This window comes from Gallus gallus, chromosome 3 (genome assembly GCF_016699485.2).
Source record: "Gallus gallus isolate bGalGal1 chromosome 3, bGalGal1.mat.broiler.GRCg7b, whole genome shotgun sequence".
NCBI classification, from domain to species: domain Eukaryota; kingdom Metazoa; phylum Chordata; class Aves; order Galliformes; family Phasianidae; genus Gallus; species Gallus gallus.
In genome coordinates this window covers 24,863,096-24,883,139 of record NC_052534.1, presented here as the reverse complement: position 1 = coordinate 24,883,139, position 20,044 = coordinate 24,863,096, and the positions used below count along the sequence as shown (strand labels likewise).

The window sequence follows — 20,044 nt, the reverse complement described above, 5'->3', positions numbered from 1 at the left end:
GGTCTAATTCCTGCCTGAACTTTAGTCATGCATTGGGTAGCACGGTGTGAACTGATCTGATGAATGATTCAAGGTTATCGTTGAGATGTGAATAGCTCACGAGGCTCAAGCTGGATGACGGAGGCAGAATAGATTATATGCCTGAAATTTTCAGTTTTGCTGACTGTTGTGGTTTGTGTGGTATCTTCTAAGTATGTCTCAGTCTACAGTGGCTTGCAGCAAGCTCCCCAGAGACTTGCACTGCTCTGAAAGTTAAGCTGTTGAAGTGTGCTCATCTGTATAAGCGATTTTCCTTGCTTACATACTTAACTTTAGGGGAGTGTTTGCTTGATTGGCTGTTGCTAATCAAAATCCTGGAAGACACTTCATTGCTTAGTGTTGTACGGTCATGCTGTGATTCTGAGTGTATTTATTTCATAAAAATTACACAGCATTTCTGGTAACGTGACTATATATTGGATTAAGGATGACATAGTGCTGCACTGTATCCTTATCTTCAAATTGGAGAGATGGGGTTTGAAGGCTGGACTGTTGGATGGATGAAGAATTGGTTGGATGCTTGTAGTCAGAGGGTTGTTGTCAATGGCTCTGTGCCCAGGAGGCAGCTGAGTGGTGTCCCTCAGAGGTCTATGTTGGAACCGATGCTCTTCAGCATCTTTATCAGTGACGTACAGTGGGATTGAGTATGCCTTCAGCAAGTTTGCTGATGGCATCCAGGTGAGCAGTGCAGTTAGCGCAATAGAAGGGAGGGACACTATCCAGACAGGCCTGTGAAGTGAGAACACATGAGAATCTAATGAGGTTTAACAAGGCCAAGTGCAAGGTGTTGGTTGCACTTGTGTTGAGGCAATCCCAGCTATGAGTACAGCTATGAGAAGAACTCTTTGAGAGTTGGGGATCCTCAGCAGCCTGATTTAATGATTGGCAACCATACCCAAGGCAAGGGTGTTGGAACTAGATGATCTTTAAGGCCCCCTCCAACATAAACCATACTGTGACTTACAATAAAGACAGACATAGTGATTTTTGGAATTGGAAGTTGCTGCCAGACAAATGGAAACTACAGTATGGATTGCTTCTGGGAGTATGATTTAAGAATATATTGCAGTAGCAAGAACTTAACACTAAAAGACAAAACAGTGTCAGGAGCTGCTGCTGACTCTGCCTCTCTGTAATTTTCAGTAGAAAGCACTGAGCCATAAAATGGTGGTAGAATCCTCCAGACTTAGCTTGTGGCAGGATTTTGAGAGCTTTCAAAAGAAATGGATTTATCATGTCAGCCTGCCAACTTGTCCTTCCACTCTTTAATACTCTGTTCTTTTTGCATTCTGTATCTCCTATCTATTCTATTTCATTTCTTCAGGAAGATAATCCCTACCTTCCACTGTGAGCAAATAGCTGAAAACCACCTCTTTCTCAGTCTGTATGTGTATATATACGAAATATTAAAATGGGATAAAAGAACGGAGTTTTTCACACATGAGATATTAATATTCATCATTATGAAATTGCTGCAGTTTTAGGTAATTAAGTGTTTGATCATCCTTGATTATCAGCCTGAACAGCAGTGGAAATTGTGAAATGTATGTAGTTCAATGATTCATGTTTGACTACCCTTTCTGTGGCTGGACCCAAATTATCTACTAGAGTATTCTGCTGCTGATCTATTTCAGAGCCTGCAGAAGTGTTTGTTTGCATGGAAAGTGTAAGATTTGGAATTAAAACTGTGTCATTTTTATATCCTTGACCCTGCACAACACTGAGGCTTGCAGATGAAAAGGGAAACCAGCAAGTATTCCCAAGTCCTTTGGGAATGGAAAGATCCTTTGGTGCATGAGAACATTGTTTGTATTATAATACAAAATGTATAGATAGAAATGAAAAACAACAAGTATGCCTTTTACAAAATATTATTCTGAGTCAATGTATATACATTATAGACATGGCACTTTACATGTCACGTATGTCTCCAAGCACAATTCAAGCTGTCTTTCTGTATTATTCCTGTGTTTTGAGTTGAGTCGTTCTTGCATCTGGATTATATTATTTATTTCTGCATTAAAGAAGAAATTAGGTAGACAATCTTGTATAACAAAACTATACTAAATACAGTGCCTTTCCAATTTAGATTTTTCCAAAAGGCTGGGGCTGAGAGGGATTATTTAGAATTTTTTCAGGTCAAGATGAAGATTTGCCACATAGAATAGCTGTATAAAAAGGCTAAAAGCATACTGGGAGATTACTCTTCTAATCTGTAATAGTTACCTGATGTTTTTAGAAGTTTTTAAAGGAGAAATAATGACATAAATTAAACAGTTTGTTATTTTTTGTCCTATGGTGATAGTACTGCAAATATGCAGTGGAAATGGAAAATATTCTATTCGACATTTTTCAATAAAACAAAGTCCTTTTCAAAGTGAAGGTTATACAATTCCTATAATTTTTTTTTTTTTAATGTAGATGAAGAGTTGAAGACAGTTTGTTCCCTGAGAAAATACCTGGAAAATGACTAAAATATATATAGACTTGTTCCCTAGGCCACCTTTCCATAACACTATTGACAGACAGATTTTTGTCATCAATAGGGACAAGCCACCCCCAGGTAAGCAGAATTCTTAACTCGGCTCATCTTCATCATTCCAGTTCAGGCCAGGGCTTTAATTAGAGGGTTTCTCTTGCTACGTACCCCTGAAGTAAATGTAAACCTGTCTGCCTTTCTTTTGCTTATAGACCTGCTTATGTGGCATGTCTTTACATCAGAAAGTTTACTATTGGTGTAGAAACCACGTAACAGAGGTGTATTATAACACTGTGTAACACTTTCATAACAAAGTTGGGCATTTAGTTGGTCTGTTGTTGGTGAGAAGTGGCTGACTTCCCATTTCCTTGAGCTTCTGTCCACTTTGAGGTGTCAGTAATGCTGGTGCAGAGAGGTGATGAGCAGCTCCTTTTTGCTGATGAAAGTTGTTAATATAGCTGGCAATCAGTAGAGTGATCTCAAGAATCTATAACAGGAACATACAAATCTCTTTGAAAAATACAGTGATGTGTTTTGACTGCTGAAAAAATAGCTAACTTTCTAGCTAGTGACAATCACCATCAGCTGGAAAAGTACTTCATCAATCATCAAAGCTAATGACGGGGAGCTTTCTTCTATCACAGCTTGCCAAAAACGTAACGCTATTCTCATCGCGCTGAAGACTTTGTCTTCTTCAGTCTTAAATGATTCAAACAGAGGGCTTACTCAACTGAGAGGTTTTGAAGTCCAATAGGATGCTCTTACAAAAAACTTTCATGATGTGTTCCCTCAGTTTTCCTAGAAAGTGTCTAGAACTCAAAGACTTGAGGTACAGAGTAGACTAAAGGAATGAAGGCTTCTGAGAAGTCTTAACTATATTTCACAGTACAGTGAAATATAGTATAGTATACACAGTAGACTTCACAGACCACCCAACCTTGCCTTTAAGGGCACAGTCTGAGAGAAACTTGTACATAATGTTTTGCTATGCCTATTTGTATGAATAGTCATGATTTTACCCAAATTTATATGTGAAATTCATATTTGGAACAGTCTGTGAAATAGAATAACAGCAAATAGCTTTAGGTTTTTTTGTTTGTTTGTTTGTTGTAATACAGTCCATCTTACCGGTGACTGAGAGAATCTGGATTAGAAAAGTTTAGAGAGTTCCTTTACTGAAGTCAAAAATATGCTAGGATTTTAAAGAAGTGACAGATCTTTCAGATGTTGTGTTCTGCAATTCCACTCCAGAATGGAAATACAGCTTATTAAATATGATCTGTGGTGCTGATCAGTCAGCCTGATTACTTTTCAGGTACCGCATATACTTATTCTCCTTAGTAGCCTTCTATGTCCTTACATGAAAAATTTGGAATGATATCTAAAGGGACATGAAAACACATTAGTATTGTCACTGTTGCTACTAATTATACTAATTATTTCTCCCTCTAAAAGACATCTGGCAAAAGGGAATCCGAGAACACTAGGAATAAAGATGATGTTTCATCTTTTACATTGGTTAAGGATTACCCACTTTAGGAACAGTAGAAAAGTGGCAGATGGTGGAGAACTATATGAGGTAATATACCAACCTTGGGTTTTGTCATGGCGAAAAGCAGTTTTTCAGTTGCTTTGTCCTTTGTCTGAGCATCATTAACAACCAACATAAAATCATCTTGATAGCCTCCAAAAGTCATCAGACTCTTATATGTATATGTCACTGTTAATCGCTTAAAAAAGAAACCCAGAAGCTATAAGCAGGTCAATGCAAGAAAAACACATCATGACAAATACATCTCTTAAAAACATAATTATATGTGGATTTTTCAAAATGTTGTCGTTTGCCTCTTATGAACCCAAATTCTATTCCAAATTAACTAGATCAAAGTTATTACAAGCAGCTTTCAACTCAAGTCTGTACTTCAATTTACCTAACTCTTGACTAATTCAGAGAGAAGTTATCCATAGGAATTCCATTTGAAAATGAAGTAGTGTCTTAGTAGGTTAAATGATAGGGTATTTGACATCTGATGTTATTAACTCCAGGATTTCTCATTGTGCAATAGTGTAGTTTACAGAAACACAAATTAATGTAACTTTTTTTTTTTCCCCACATCTCTGATGGCACATGAGTGTACTTCAAAGCTGCTCCTCTCTGCCTGCTGGAGCTCTTACTGTTCAAGTGTTCAGCACCACACAAGCGGCCTTTGAGTCTACGATTAGCATTTGGTTTATCATTAAAACTCCTATTAATATGCTTTAGGTATTCAAAAAATAGTTGTAGGACAATGCTCATGAAATAACTGACTTCATTATGAAAAATAATTTGATACCCTTGATGCTTCCTGTAGAAAGTCATGATACTGCAGTGTTCTGAAGGAATCCTGTATGTAGCACTGTGAGTAGATAAACTAGTGTTTATAGAGCTTTTTTCAGCCTAATGCAACACTCATTCTCTCTATACAGCTACTGTATAGTTTTGCTTTCCTTGCTGTCTCATCCTCTGTTCTACTATTTTTTTTAACTGCAAAGAAACGTAATGAAAAGGCCCATATCAATACAATTAGGAATCTGAGATTTTAATTTTCTGATATTTAATATTAGCACTTGCTAATAGCGACATGCTGTTCTATTTCTTTGCAGGGCATAAATTAAAGCATGGATTTTCTCAGGTGCTGCCTTTTTAATGCTGATTACCAGGAGTTGTTTTCTATGAAAACTTTTATCAGAAATCAAAGAAAAATCAGAGCCTAAAATGACATAATTAAATAACACTGGGTTATATCAGCTACTATTAAACAAAAATAATACAGTGAAAATAACAATCTTTTTAAGTAACAGCACTTTGCAGAGTGTATGCATTATGAATAATAATGGAAAATGAAGTCTTCACGAAAAGAAAATTAATGTTATTGTAAGAACTGTAACTGTAGATGTCCTGACATCTGAATGATTAAAATATTAACATTTCATTAAATGATATAAAAACTCTATCTGATAAACAAAAATAAATTCTTTGCAAAGAAATCGTTATTTATTTCTATTATTAGTACGACTTTAATGATAACATTAAAGTGTCTTGAAAGGAATGAATTTCTGCTTTAAGACTAGATAACGGCATGGAAGACTAATGCCATCTTTTGTGTACTATTCTGCTGAATCTCCCTATCTGCTCAGTATTCAAAGAAAAAAAAGTCCCTTACCATAGTGCTGTAATCTAGGATACTTATGCCATCTTCATGTACGGCAAACCATATGAAGGACTTCTCAAGTGAGGATGTTGCTAGAGGCTATAAACAGAAATGTTCTTTATTACTACTTCAAGATGAGATACTATGTAAATCACTATTAATGATCAGCTAACACAGACCTCCCTTCACCCACAGATCTTACTGGGATTTAACTGGGAGGTAACAACAAAGGCATGCAGTAGGCCAGTGGAAGAACTAAGAACTCAGCCTAATACTCGTGAAGCTTCCCTCAGTGCTTCGTCCAATAAAATGTACAGTCTCACCAGTAAATTTTATTTTAAGTTTTGTTCACTAGTACATACATCTAGGCATGCAAACAGTGGTGTGCTGATAAGTCATTTAAATATATATATGTATATATACTTGTATTTAGCACAGTTGTTCTTTGAACAAAGAGAATTAAGATATGAGTGGTTTAAGAGGGAGGCCAGCACAGAAGGGAGTGCTCTAAATACCCTTAATAACATGCACATTTCTGCCAAATTCTGCTTTCATAACCAGTTAATGATGGCTTTTCAATATTCTAATAGTCATCAGGCAAAAAAAAGGTATGAAACAAAGTCTTTCTCCAACTGAGATATGAAAAAAAGATACAACCTTGATTAATAATCTAAAACAAGCAGTGAGTTTATTGGGAAGGTGTTATGTTTTACTTAGTGCTGTGATTATTTAATTTCACCGCAACAAATAAGTGATTTGAGAAGAGATTAAATCAGCACATGTATCACATTCATTTCCAACACAAGAGTTTCTAATAAACTGCAAATCATACTAAAGTGATACCATTCCAATTCCATGAAGTTTCTTACTTTTGCTGCAAACAATTTAGCACCAAAGAAAGACCATTTTCTGGCTACGGTGAGATAAATGCGCACGCAGTCTGCAGCGCTGTGCCCCCGGAGAGCCATCCATCGTGTAGACAATCGCTGACAAAGCTGTCTGTTGAAATGAAATATGTAATTTAGTTATTGAAAGGATTTTAAATGCTTACCCTTACAAGTTTAATGAGCAAAAGAAATCCATTTGTTAAAATGGTAATTTAAGTTAATGCAACGACTATCACTTATACAGTATTAAATCCGAAACCTTGTGTAATGTTTTTATACATGTGAAAATGACAAAGTTGCTTCTCATTTCTGCAGCATTATGATTAAATATTGACGTAGCAGTGGAAGCGTAAGGGAAAAAAAGTGTAGCCCAGATTTTAGTATGTCTCTACAAGTAATCAATCTACCTTTATCAGTACTCAACAGCAATGCCAGTTGTCATTCCAAAAATCCATGCAGCTTAGCACCTATCTTTACCTGTGGCTGGCGTACATGTGGAAGATGATGCAGCTTAATGTTACTTTTTTTTTCCATGTTTCTGAGTTCTGCTGCCAGACAAGGTGCTTCTGATGCATGATGCATTCATCCTGGCTCTTTTCTTTTGTGGCTCCAAGGTGAGCTGATTCTATAAAATGATCCTATAGAAAACTCTTGCTCCAAAAGCACCCTGACATACCTTTCCAACATACTGACTTTCAAGAATGACTCACCCTGCAGCCACAAGACTATTAGATCCATCCCACTAAAAGGGAAGGAGAATGCATAGTAAAGGAGGAGATCTTTCACTTGCAACTTACTCTTACTGGAAGTCTATGAAGTCAAACTGCACCCTTAGCAAAAGAACACAAGAGAAAGGACTGGTATAGAGTAACTGTTTCCCTGCTATAGACTTCCACTTTCTGGCAATCTGTAGTTTAGGAACTACTTGAACAGCTGAACAGACTTAGCCTCCACAAGTCAGTTTGATCTAATGCTTATTACACTTTGTTCTTTGAAATTATTCGTATACCTTTCTATTTTTTGACTGTGAACTTTTGAATGTCCCTGTTAAATTTTTGGTATGTAATAATGTTGCTTTGTGTGTATGATATAATAGCTTTAAACTTTCTCAACTCTGTAGCAAGGAATGAGGAAAACATTTCTGTAGTGTGTACTGGACTTCAAAATTGCAGGACATTGATTTTGGATAATTATTTTGTTCTGCTATTCTTTATTTTAATAGGTGTTGAGTGAAATAACTTGCAAATTATTCATTTAAAATTAGGTGGTACGTTGCTAGCAAGTTGGCTAAGTTACCGTATTGCAATCTGAGTGGCTGCAAGAGATTGCACACTGGAATAGCAAATGCTCTGATATACCCCTCATGTCATTTACTTTCAGTAGTTCTTTAGTTCATGCTCAGGCTTAAATTAGAATTGCCAAATAAGAGAAATAAGAATTTCAAAATCTCTGGCTTTTGTAACAGTATGTAGTAATTTGTCTGTTCTAAAACTTTTACTTGAGTGCAGACTTAATGGTGGTACTCTGTGTAGATTTGTAAGGCACCAAGAAAATGGGTTATTGAATTCAGTAAGAATGTGAGTTTCAAACGCAGGTCTAAGAAAACAGGGCAAAACAGGAAGTTAGACCTTATGACAATTAAAAAGCTCCTCATTTTGGTGCTAAATTTTCAGTGAATCTGAATAGCAAAACACATCTCACCTTAACTGTTCCTCGGAACAACCAAGTCTGTATCTCTTAGGGTAGAATCTCTCCAAAACTTGTTTTAATGTTTGATTGGACTTGGACTGGGACGTGACCTGCCCTGCTGGTGTTGAGAAAGGCCTTTCAAAGTCCCCAATCTCTACCTAAGGAAAAGATGACAAAGGAAAAAAAATATATTGTTCTTGCAGAGCAACTTTTCAGCTGGGTGTTTACTATCAGCCAGCTTTTCCTGTCTGACCAAGTGAAAAATGAAAATGTCTGTCAATAATCACCTGGTGCTTTATTTGCTAATGCAGAAACCAAGCAAGTCATTTTATTTTTGATTATCTGATATTTACTGTGCAAAAAATATAAATATCAAATACAAAATATACAAACGTAGAGTATAATACCATCTAGTTCCTCTCTGCGATTGCTACATCTTCAGCTTGACAAACCAGTTTAGATTTGAGTAACACCAACACCATAACTTTCTCAGTAATCCGCCCTTGAGTGTTTAATCTTTTTTTTTTAGAGTAGAACAGACTGTAGCAAGACCACATCTAACAAAGGACTTGTAGGCTTTCACTAAACAGTTGTTACTCTGGTATATTAACTTGAAAAATTGTGTAAAGAATAGCAAATGAAGAAATGCTATGTCACTGTATGATATTCAATCAAAGAGGGCCTGACTGTGTAGGAGGTAAAGGAAGTTTTATCCTTACTGGTACCAGCAGCAGTGCATACAGTAGAGCATTTCCACTTCAGTACAGAAGTTAACATCACATCAAGCTTGCAACCCAGTCTGTTTCTTGCACTATCATGTGTGAAAGGTGAAGGTCACTTGACTGTCAAGAAACTCCAAACCATTCCTTAAGTTAAGGCTTCCATCTGTAGAACTGCATGAATGCACAAGGATTACCTGAGCTAGAAGAGCGGACAGTTCCATTGCTAGTTCTTTGTTTACAGGGAAGAGCCCATTGACTATTTGATCATTTGTCTGATAGACTAGCAGCAGCTTTTCCCTGTCTGTCTCCCCATGGACTTGAACTGAAAAATAAAGCCTGTGGAAAAGATAAAGTTATTAAATGAAGAAGATAGGGAAATGTCTTAGCCCTGAGGATTAATAGTATATGCTCTGAATGTGAAATGTTTATGTCAGTGTCAAAACACATTAATAGAACAGCATTTAAACCAGTGGGCAAATACTTAATTTCAGAATTCAATTTTGCCTTTATCTTTTTAGCAGTTGTGATCACCTTTAATGAGATTAAAACAACAACAACAAAAACCCTATATATATATTTAAAATTGCTGTAGTTACGCTCATTTACTATTTTTGTTGCAAGCCTTGAGTCAGCCACTATTTTTCAGATGAAGAAACCACATAAATTAAAAATATACATAACAATTCCTGAGATAAGGCAGAGATGTCATAATTGCTACACAAACCTGTTTTTATAAGTCAGGCGGACAGTCCTTGTGCCTTCACATTTCCCAGGATGTTGCTCTTTGGAGGCTTGCTCCCATTTTGAAATAATGTCACAGATCTAGAAGGGAGTCAATAAGAAAGTGACTTTTATATGTATTCACCTTTCAAACTACCTGTGAATAAAAACTGTCATCTTATTTCGTATCATTTACCTATTTCATATCAGAAACTAACTGACAGGTAACTTTACGAGCTATTCTTAGTTGCAACATTTCATAATTAGGGTTTTTTGTTTGTTTGCTTATCTGGCAACACCCACGCCAGCTTTGAAAATGAACCATAACACATATATGGAAAGGCCAGTTAGCTGATTTAGCAGCAGCCAATGAGTGTTTAATTGTACAAAATGAGTTGTTAAATAATTAATCAAGTGCCTTCAATCTCTGCCTTGCCTTTCTGCTGCATGAAGCTTTTCATGTGCTTTCTATTAACTGTTTCTTGTAATGTTTATATGAAATTTGATACGAAGTGCAAGCAGAGTGGTGCCTGACAGCTGGCGGATGTGGCCAGATGGGGAGGAGACAGAACAGAGGACCAATGGGTCCTGCTGGACTTCATGGTACCATTCCATCATAGATGAACCTTTTTGGGAGCAGTAATGTGATCAGCTTGTAAAATCACTTTTACCAAGAAAAAGTACTTTTAAAAATACATTTTGCTTTGTGTTTGGTAATTATTCTGGCTGGGAAGCAGAGCTGATCAGATGACTCTTCTCATTTGTCATTAGGTTCTGAGTATAGTATACCTTTACTTGTGTCTTGAAATGCAGCTTGTGAACATTGGACAGAGGGTACAAAAAACTACTTGATAGAAGCACAAAAAATCCATTATCAATTAGCTGCTAAAAGGCTTGAAAAATACAAATACTTTTATAATACATAGATGATAGTGCATTTTGCCAATCTTGACTACAAAGATTTAATACTAGTAATAGAATGAACTAAGATCAAGTACAATGATAAGCCAAACATTGGAAATTTCCAAAACTGAAAGCTAATTATTCTGTATTTAGATTAGGAACCCATTCTTTTTTCTTTTTTCTTTTTCTTTTCCTTTTAATAACAAATTCCCAGATATGCCAGTATCAGTGACACTTTGGACCTCAAATGTTCATCTTTTGGGGACTATCAGGTATGGTAACTGGCATCTCTTAGTACATGTTGGATACCAATTGATTTTTGGTTTTAAAGGAAAGTGCTTAGTTACAGCTTACTTTCTCTTTTGTAATCCAGCTTTTACTTCCATGATTAATATCAGTCTCTCAGAGAGTGCTTTTAAATACAATTCACTGAATGAATTTCAGTAATTCAGAAAGTGGTTTTTCATCTTTCCTTTTACATTATTGGAGGAGAAAAAAAAAAAAACAACACAAGTTTTCAGCCTGAAAAATATTCTCCTTCGCGCCGTCTGAAGAGAGCTCTGTAAAATGATTTTACTGTTTAATATGCATAGCTCATTAAAGACTTCTGTTTACCTTGATGTTTCCTTGTAGACAGTGCTCTATATCTTTGCCAGAGGGATCATCAGAGAAGAGTGCAAATCCTGACTGAGCTGGTTTCCTCATTCCTGTATCCTGGTTCAGGGTGTTCAGAAATTCATCCACTGTGGTGGAGGCATCAAACCCAACAACCTAGAAAAGCACCTCAAATCTATTTTGCTACCAAACGTTTAAAAAAAAATAATCAAAGCAAAGATTCTGAAAAATGGGAATACCTCTAGAACATGAGACACATTCCATTCCCTTTGAATAACTTAGTGACATTGAAACTTACAAATTGGTCATTTACTGAACGCATTGATGTGATTCATTTACTTACAGCTTGCATAGTCCTTTAGAGTAGGTATTTTTGAGCAACGTATAAGTAAATAACAAGCAGTTATTCCTTTTTTTTCCTCCAAACTTCAGTCTGGGAACTTTTTAGAGTGATTTAAATACATGTTGATTTTCCTCTTTTACTGGGCGTATAGTAAGTAATTAAGAAACTTTTAGAAGGGAAAAAGAAAAACAGTTTGTTTTTCTGTTGCCTGAAATAGAGATTATTCAATATAGTTTTGACTTAATATAAAAAGTCACTGTCTTGTAATCTTCTGAGTTGTTAAAAAAAAAAAAAAAAACAAGACTTGCACCCGTATGCATGGAAGCCCAGGGAAAGTGTTCTTACAGACTTTGATGAATACTCAAAAGAGTTAAGAATGAAATTGTGGGTTTTTTTGTAGCAAATAGGATTATCCTTCACGACTGCTAATGGGAGTCACAGCTGCATTTCTGTGCCTTCTGTGAGATATTTAACTTTTAAGGTATCTGATGAGAGGAAATAGAATTTAATACCCTTCTCTTTTCTTTGGTCCAATTCATTCATCTAGTTGTGAGGTCAAATAAGCAATGGACCTTTAAGATGTCTCATTTCTAAGTGTTTTTAATATTTTTATTTCTTTTAAAGATTTTATCCCAAACAATTGCTCTTCATTGGTCAAACCTGACTCGAATACATTGTGCTTTGTACCCTGTGTTAGTACTGGCACAGGATGAAACTTGAAACACATTTACCTTAGCACTTAAAATTCTATTTCTCATATGCTTCACATATATGCCAATAGCATGGGGTTGGGAGAGCCTAGATTTTCTGGTCTATTCGACATTACCTGGTAAATGCCATTCATGAAATGAACTGGAATACTAAAGGGTAGTGAATGGTGGTAAGGGTTTCTTAGAAGAGTTGAAAGGATTTCCATTCGGGAAGGCCTGGCTTCTCGGTCTCCATTCTGCTGGGTACGTTCTACACATCGCTGGCAATATATTGCGTATTTCCCAAATTCAGTTCTGTGGCAGAAAAAGAAATTAGGCAATTTTTGGGAACTGACTGAAAGGACAGTAAACTGAGTAAATCTCTCTGGAGATGTGAGACGGGAGGAGCGTTCAGGATTCACAGCACAGCAAGATTTCCAGCATTTTTCCGCAGGGAATTTTAAGGAGAGTGAAGGAGACAAACAGATTTGTGTAAAAGATGAACATGGCTCAGAGCACTTTGTGTAACTGTCACAGACTTGGACCTTCATGCTTTAGCAACATGCAGTCAGAATTCCATTGCAAAATATTTTTCAAAACAAAGCTTTTCTAATTGATGCATAGAAAGAACACAGAGTACTTTTTAGTACTGGAACAGAAATCTACTCAAATTTATTATGAAATGTATGTCAGAAGATAAAAAATGCATATATATCAAATGAAAGATTGGAAATAAGGTACTTCAAGAAGACTAGTCAACCAGCAGGCTAATAAGACTCAGGCATACCTGGAATCTGCATTCTTCTTTAAATGAAGCTTAAGAAGCCAAAGGAATGGGTGCTGGGGTAGAAACAGTCCAATGCAGAGAGCCAAGAGCTGCAAGCCCTGGGCAAAAGGAAGACATTTACTGTTTTAAACATCTTACAAAGTAAAACTTCCTGTTTGGCTCTTGGCCAGCAGTGCAGCTTACTGTGCCAAGGCAAGTATCACACAACTGTAAATAGGAAGGAAAAAACGAAACAGAGAAAAAAGCTGAGTAAATGAGTATGTCACCTCACTGGAAGGCCAGAATGCTCTCTTTACTTTTACTTGTGTACAACATGCTTCTTTTAGGGCTGGAAATGTGGAGGCAAATCAGTTTGTACAAAAAGCAAACTGCAGGAGAAATGAATTCTAAGGCTACAACACCAAGCATGATTGAGTTAATAATTTAAGACCTTAAAAAATTTCTGAGGCTACGAATGTTCTACTAAACAGGTTAACCCTTAAATATCATACAATATAATTATGATGGCAACTATTTATTTATCTGTATTGGAGGGATGGCCTCACCAGTGGTTGAGAATATCAAAGATTTATTATTTATGTAAAATCTATATTAAAAAATGCATTATTGAATTTCATCAGCCATATGTAATTTCAATGTGTGCTGACACGAACATGGTATGTGTTCTGTAAGACCTTTGTGGATGTCTTAGTGATGCACACATACTGCCCATATCCCAAATATGGGCCTTTTCTAAATAATAGGTATGCCTGCTAGTCACATGCTACTTTCTATAGCAAGTCAGGAGAAAAACATGTCTATTACAAAAGCCTTGAAGTGATTATTTCCTTTCTCATCTTCTGATTCATCTCCTAGTTCCGTAGGTATGACTATGTCACGTGCCCTATTCCAGGTCTGCTAGTTCTACATGGATTCTAACTATTGCTTTTCCTTTCAATTTCAGTTAATTGTTACATATTTAGATTCCAGTGAATAACTGGCAGTGGACTTAGGTGGAGAATTTTAAATATATATTCATAATCAGGCATGTAGAATGCATGCAGGACAGCATGAGAAAGTACGATGTGACATCTGTCAGAAAAACTGAACATATCTGAGATTCCACAGCATATTGCAATGGCTTTTCTTCATACTTATGCAATGCAGACATCTGGTTTCACCCACCAAACTTCCTGAGGCAGCACCAATCAAAGGAAAGATGCAGTAAAAGAGAATTAGGTTCCACATGCTGTCTTAATGCTTGATGATAGCCCATACTGTATGTCGAACCTTTAAAAATAGCACAGGCATAGATATACCCTGTCATCAGATGTGAGTACTTTCATGGAGCATAACGTGAGCTTTGTTTCAAACACAGTAGTAATAAGATAGTTCAGGTTTTTATATGATTTTATGCAGATGCTACAGAAGTGCAGAGCCCCCTTGCCATTCCAAACATACTGTGTAATTCCTTCACTGCTGTTGGAATACCTGTATTGGTCCTGTCTGGTTTTGTGGATGTCGACGTCTGGTCTGTTTAATGAGCTGGCAACAGATCTCATTTTGAAGTTCAGGATGTGTGAGGCAGATTTGCAAAGCACTTTGAGCCAAAGATACGTGGTAGTCAATGGCAGGAGAGTCAACTGCAGCATTTATAAATAACTGGCAGGTCTAGAATTAAAACAGTAAGTGAGTGAATTTACATACAGAAAGTTCCAGCTGATCCTGCAGACATTCTGCATAACAAAAATGTGCTATAATTGAAGTCGCAAGTAGTCAGTAAAAGAGGTGAATAAAGGGACCAGAACGGATGAAAAACTATAGTTTTTCAAAAGGATAAGAGCAACGCTTAAAAAAATGGAGCATATGCTGGTAGGTGTTGCAACAGTTGTAGCAAAAGGGAAGATTAAGGATATGCTGCCATGAACACAGCTTATCCCTGTGCAGGACGCTAAAATGCTTGCAATGGCAGCCAGTGTAAAACACTTGCGCAAGGACTGAGAACAGCACAGGGGAATGAATATACACAAATTAGAAAACCAGGACTCAGAGACATTTGTTTTACTTCCTAGCCGTCACTGGTGTTTTTACTGTGGGTTTGTATAAACTTCCCACCACCTTTTCTGTCTTAGGACAGTCAGGCGTTAATCATTTATAAGACAGCTTACATTATCACTTACTCCGCTTAGTCTGTCTTATAGTTCTTGTGGTCACGATAACTAAATTCATTTATTAGAATAGTTCCTTAAAGATGAATTTTCAAAGCATACAAGCAAAATACAAGAAATGACTGGAGGACTAATCTATTTCTAGTCTATCTGAAAGTATGTGGATGCACAGGACCTATTTTATCAGCAATAGAACAACATAATTTTCTGTTTCTAAATCAGTTCCTCGCTTGACTTTTAAACTGATTTTTAGAAAAGCTTTTAATAAAGGTTATACACGTCATCTCTTATTTGACGTAGGCCTGAAATGTATTTCAGAAAGTGATTGCCAAATAGATATCAATTTATTTTTATCAGGGAAGTACATTCCCTTTTAATTTTCACACTGCAAGACTGCACAAAATAAAATGGATGTACTCTTATGTGCTTCAGACATTTCAGACAAATAAGCTGGAAAGCTTGCTTATGAACGGCCGTGACTTAACATATGGTACTTGTCTTGAATTCCTTTCTGGATTGTAATCATTACATCAAAATTCTTAAGAAAGTTCATGCTGCAGGGAATTTGGTCTTTAGACTTCTGTAAGCTCCATGGAGAAAGTTCATTTATCCAAGCACCGTGCCTTCCAAACTATGACTTATTTCATGTTATACAGAATAGCAATAATTTATTTTGTTTCTGAAATATACTTTATTCATAGCTGGGCCATGAGTTTATTTTTAGAGGTGGTTTACCTGAATAAGGGCAGGAGAGAGGAGAAAGAAGGTTAATGGAATTGCAGCACACTCTTTCTCATAGTTCTCACATACCAATCTGGCCTTTCACTGGGAAACATCTGAAATCTTGTGGGTATGAAAAAATTTCAGGAAACAAACCAAAGCAAACTTGTAAATAAAAAGGTGTTTTTACCTTAAATAATTTAATGGCTTCAGTTTGTAAGGCTTCTGATGGCAGAGTTGTAAGAGGGCAAGTAATTCCTTCTTTGCTGTGGCAAAGGGTAGGATGTCTCCAAATCTGAGAAGCTAAACAGATGAAATATGTTTTCTGCAATTAATTCAGTACAGCAACTTCAGTTTTTTACAGTCACCTCCCTCTCCCTACGTACTCTCGCATTGTTCTTATCTACACAGTGGGGCCAAGGAGTCTCAGTGAGGTGAACCTCTTAAGTTATTAAATCAGTTTCACTGCTTCACCTTATGTTGGTAATGGGACCTGGCTTCTAAACTTTAGTAACTGTATTTCATATAGCAATAATGAGTGTGTGGAATTGCTGGCTTCTGCTGCAAACTGTGAGACTAAACAGAATCACGAAATCACTCAAGAGCAGAGATATAGTGTGAAAATAATTGTATGAGTAGGAGTTTGCGAGACGAATCCTAAATTTGATGGCACAGAATGTGAGTATGTCTGTGACTTCTGCTTGAACAGTCAGAATTTGAAAACCAACTTCTTGCAGATCCAACAAGCACAAGGAAATATTATGCACTGCTTTTAAAATCTGGAGCAGAGTGGTGATGTTCTGGTTCTTCTGATGAATGTTAGCACTGTTTTCCCTCTGGATTTGCTACTTACTCTATATACAGCAGCTTGGGATGTGGCAGATAGCCACTCCTTTAGGAATTAGTGTAACATCAGTGTGAACTGCCCCCGGAGATGTTAAGAAGGTGCTGGAACCTTGCTCCTAGCACAGGCATTTTAATGGGTATTTCCCACAGAACAGACTTCTGTGTTCAGAAATGAAACAGTTGCCCTAGCTAAATGGATTAGGCCAGAAGTGTGAATTCTGAAACTTCCCTAAATAAAACTGCATATTACATATAAATAAGGAAAACTCTGTAATGAGGTCTATCGTCTTATTTTAGAAAACATGTTCTTCATGTAGCACAAGAGATCAGCATTATGAAATGCAGTTTTAAAATTCCTGGTAGTGTGGAAGTGGGAGTTGGGCTACCCGTAACATTTTCTAAATCATTATCATCTGTTCTACAAATACTGTACTTAATTTTGACCTGAAGTAGAAATTCTATTCCCAATAATTTCAATCATTTATAGAAACAAAGCCTTGGTAGTTGTGTTCTTTTTCTTGCATAGGCATAGTTCTGTCATTGATTTTATTAATGACATTTTAGATAACAGCTTCAAAGCCCCATAGCTCCTCGTCAAAGTGTTCTACAGGGCAGGTTAGTGTCAGTGGTCCTGTTTCACGGAATGGGTGGTTCTGCTGGCATAGGAAAGAAAGTTAACACAAAAGTAAGCCGAGCAAAAAGGTTAACTGACCTGCTTTGTATACACCAAAGAAATTGGACACTATAAATAAGTGTTCATTAAAAGCTCCTAAAATTATGCCTAAAACTATTATTTGTATGGTTTTCATTAAAAAAGCAAAACAAAAAACAACAAGAAAAAAAAAAAACATATTTAGTGTAATTATTCCTAAATGCTTTAGTATTTTCTCATGGTTAAGTATTACAAGATGAGTGTGTTGAAACAAAAAGAAACTTACTGGTATCACCTTCCACGTTTAATAATTTGCAAATAAGTTGTTCAAACTCAGACCCAACATTTACACTGGTACTTCCAGCTGCAACTGTCAGATGATAAAGCCATGTGTCCTGAAGTAGAAAAACACGCAGCAACTCACTCATTTGTCCCACTAGATTTTTAAGAGCAGTAAAAAAATGCACATCAAGTTTCACAGGAATTAAGTCAGAAATTGAATCCACTTTGAAGCATTGTTGGAAGGAGCTTTTTCATGAAGATTTTGCTCTCAACCTCAAACATTGCCATGCCCTCCTTCTGAAGCCCCAAGGAGTTAGTCTTCTGTTAACGGCTGCACTCATGACCACTCTATGTTGCAAGTATGAAGTATGAAAAATTGGACAGGGCTGTGTTCTGAAGCCTTTTTCCCTTAGAAATCAGAAAGCTAGAAATTTAAAGTGCTTTCTTGTCACTGCCAGATCCTTCTAATGCAGGGAGTTAGGTCAAAAAACAAACTGAGATCTATAAGACTACTTAAGAATAATAAGCAGTAATAGTGTTTTTAACTGCATCTCTCACTTCTCTTATGGCAGTCTTCCCTACTGTTAGTCCAAACAGTGAAAATAACCCAGTATCCCAGAACTTTTCAGGAAGATTTGCTAAAGTATGTTTACAGGGTAGTGTATTGTGAGCAAAATTCTCCATTTACCACATATTTAGTATTCTGCACCATTGCTTGATGTAGGTAAGCCTGCACATTTTGGTTATTCCAAAAGGGATTACCTATGACAGCACTAAGACAAACCTGTGTACTGTGGATCCCTTTCCCTCTCTCCTCTTTAGGAATTGTTCGTATCACAGTCATAGGCAAGTTAGTGAAACATAATAATAAAGTCCTTTCATTACCTTCTCGTGTTTGGATCCAATAAGAAGATAAGTGGGTCCTTGATCTTTAGGGTGGATAACAACAGTGTAATGTGTTGATAACAAACTACGACCACTAGCTTCATAATCTTCATCAGAGTCACAAGATCTATCAACTTCTTCAACCTTAGCCTCAAAAAGCTTGATTTGACCAAGAGGAAACTAAAAGTAAATATTAGAAGTGGTTAGAAAGCAAATGTTTGCTTCAGTGCATATTCCACAAACAGAAAAAAACCAACCCAAACATAAGACTACCATTAGTGTTCATTTCTTTCATTTTCACTTCTGCCAAGGAATGCCAGATAAATAAGCTGTTGCGGACAACAGAAACTGGATTATGTGTGCCAAAGTCTGAAAATGAGAACTTCTTAAATTCCTTTCCAGGTCTGCCTCTGTATCTAGTTAATGTAATAAATGTCTGTTAGGGCAAGAGAAGAAGGTTTTCAGAGTTTCCAGACCTGCTTCCAAGTAAAAATTCCTTGGGTAAAGCCTAGAGCCATAATTATAGCTTTGTCATTTCAAAGGACAGCAGCATAGTGTTGAAGTTACCTGTTTTGTTCACACTATAAATTCAGAAGGTAAATATTTTGTGTGACGGACTTTCCTAGTTTGTTTCATTCATTCTGATAGACCAAAATCAGTTGTGTATATAGTTATATAAAAAGCCATTCAAAAGGAAATCTTCCTACAAGTAGTTATTTCATACTTAGCAGCAGCAGGAAGCCATGACAAACACAAAAGCATCTTCACAAGCAGGTGACAGGACTGGCAGAAGCTGACAGTCCTTACTGGTGATTTTATGCAAAGGTTCCTCCCTTTCTGTTGCACCACTGCTCTTTCTCTAGCTGTTCAGACATCATGATGTTCTAAAGAATCTGGTATCTAATGCTATAGAGAAGGAGCCTTGATTATTGTCTCTGTATTGTTTTGTAATGTTTAGTGATTCATTGCAAAGAGACATTTCCCTTTGGTAAAATGATGGCTGGGCATCTTCTCTGGGACATGTTCCAGTGTAAGCCTGAAGTGGTCTTAAAATATCAATAACAGTGCAAAGCAGATGAGGTTGACTCAGCTTCTCAACAATATGCTTAGAAAATGAAAATGTAATCTTGGAGAGTAGCTGGCAGGCTTGACTCAATCTCAAGTGAGTTTCATGAGTAGTGATTTGATAAAGTAAGAAGTTAATGTAGTTACTTTGAAGAGAACATCACATAGTGGTGGATCATTAATCCAGTGCTCTCACTAGTAGTGACCGAAGATGCATGGTGTGATCTTTGTTTTCTTTGGTGCTTCATATGCATGCAACTTTATGAACAAGGTAGAATCCTGAGATGCCATTTCACATACAAGTAGTCAAGACTGGTTTATTCTCTATCTGTAACAAAAACGCAGTTGGCTGATTTTTAAATTTGAATTCCATTTGTAAAGGA

General features: G+C 36.6%; 2 protein-coding genes across 10 annotated transcripts in view; one reads left to right on the top strand and one right to left on the bottom strand.

The window, feature by feature from the left end:
* The window catches only part of THADA (THADA, armadillo repeat containing), a 213,404-nt gene that overhangs the window by 2,899 nt on the left and 190,461 nt on the right, over positions 1–20,044 (top strand). The gene's annotated exons all lie outside the window — the stretch shown is intronic.
* PLEKHH2 (pleckstrin homology, MyTH4 and FERM domain containing H2) overlaps positions 1,896–20,044 on the bottom strand; it is a 52,547-nt gene continuing 34,398 nt past the window's right edge. For 7 of the 8 annotated variants that reach the window (XM_015283830.4, XM_040697688.2, XM_015283829.4 and 4 more), the window contains 14 exons: positions 18,597–18,776; positions 17,716–17,824; positions 16,122–16,234; positions 14,535–14,714; positions 13,065–13,162; positions 12,415–12,592; positions 11,246–11,401; positions 9,732–9,829; positions 9,202–9,343; positions 8,298–8,443; positions 6,579–6,708; positions 5,722–5,808; positions 4,111–4,269; positions 1,896–3,005 (listed from right to left, as the gene is read on the bottom strand). In XM_015283830.4, the coding sequence (XP_015139316.3) occupies positions 2,823–3,005; positions 4,111–4,269; positions 5,722–5,808; positions 6,579–6,708; positions 8,298–8,443; positions 9,202–9,343; positions 9,732–9,829; positions 11,246–11,401; positions 12,415–12,592; positions 13,065–13,162; positions 14,535–14,714; positions 16,122–16,234; positions 17,716–17,824; positions 18,597–18,776 (1,959 nt within the window). In that variant the 3' untranslated portion in view covers positions 1,896–2,822. The remainder of the gene's footprint in view (positions 3,006–4,110; positions 4,270–5,721; positions 5,809–6,578; positions 6,709–8,297; positions 8,444–9,201; positions 9,344–9,731; positions 9,830–11,245; positions 11,402–12,414; positions 12,593–13,064; positions 13,163–14,534; positions 14,715–16,121; positions 16,235–17,715; positions 17,825–18,596; positions 18,777–20,044) is intronic. The other variant, XM_040697687.2, reaches the window with a different exon arrangement.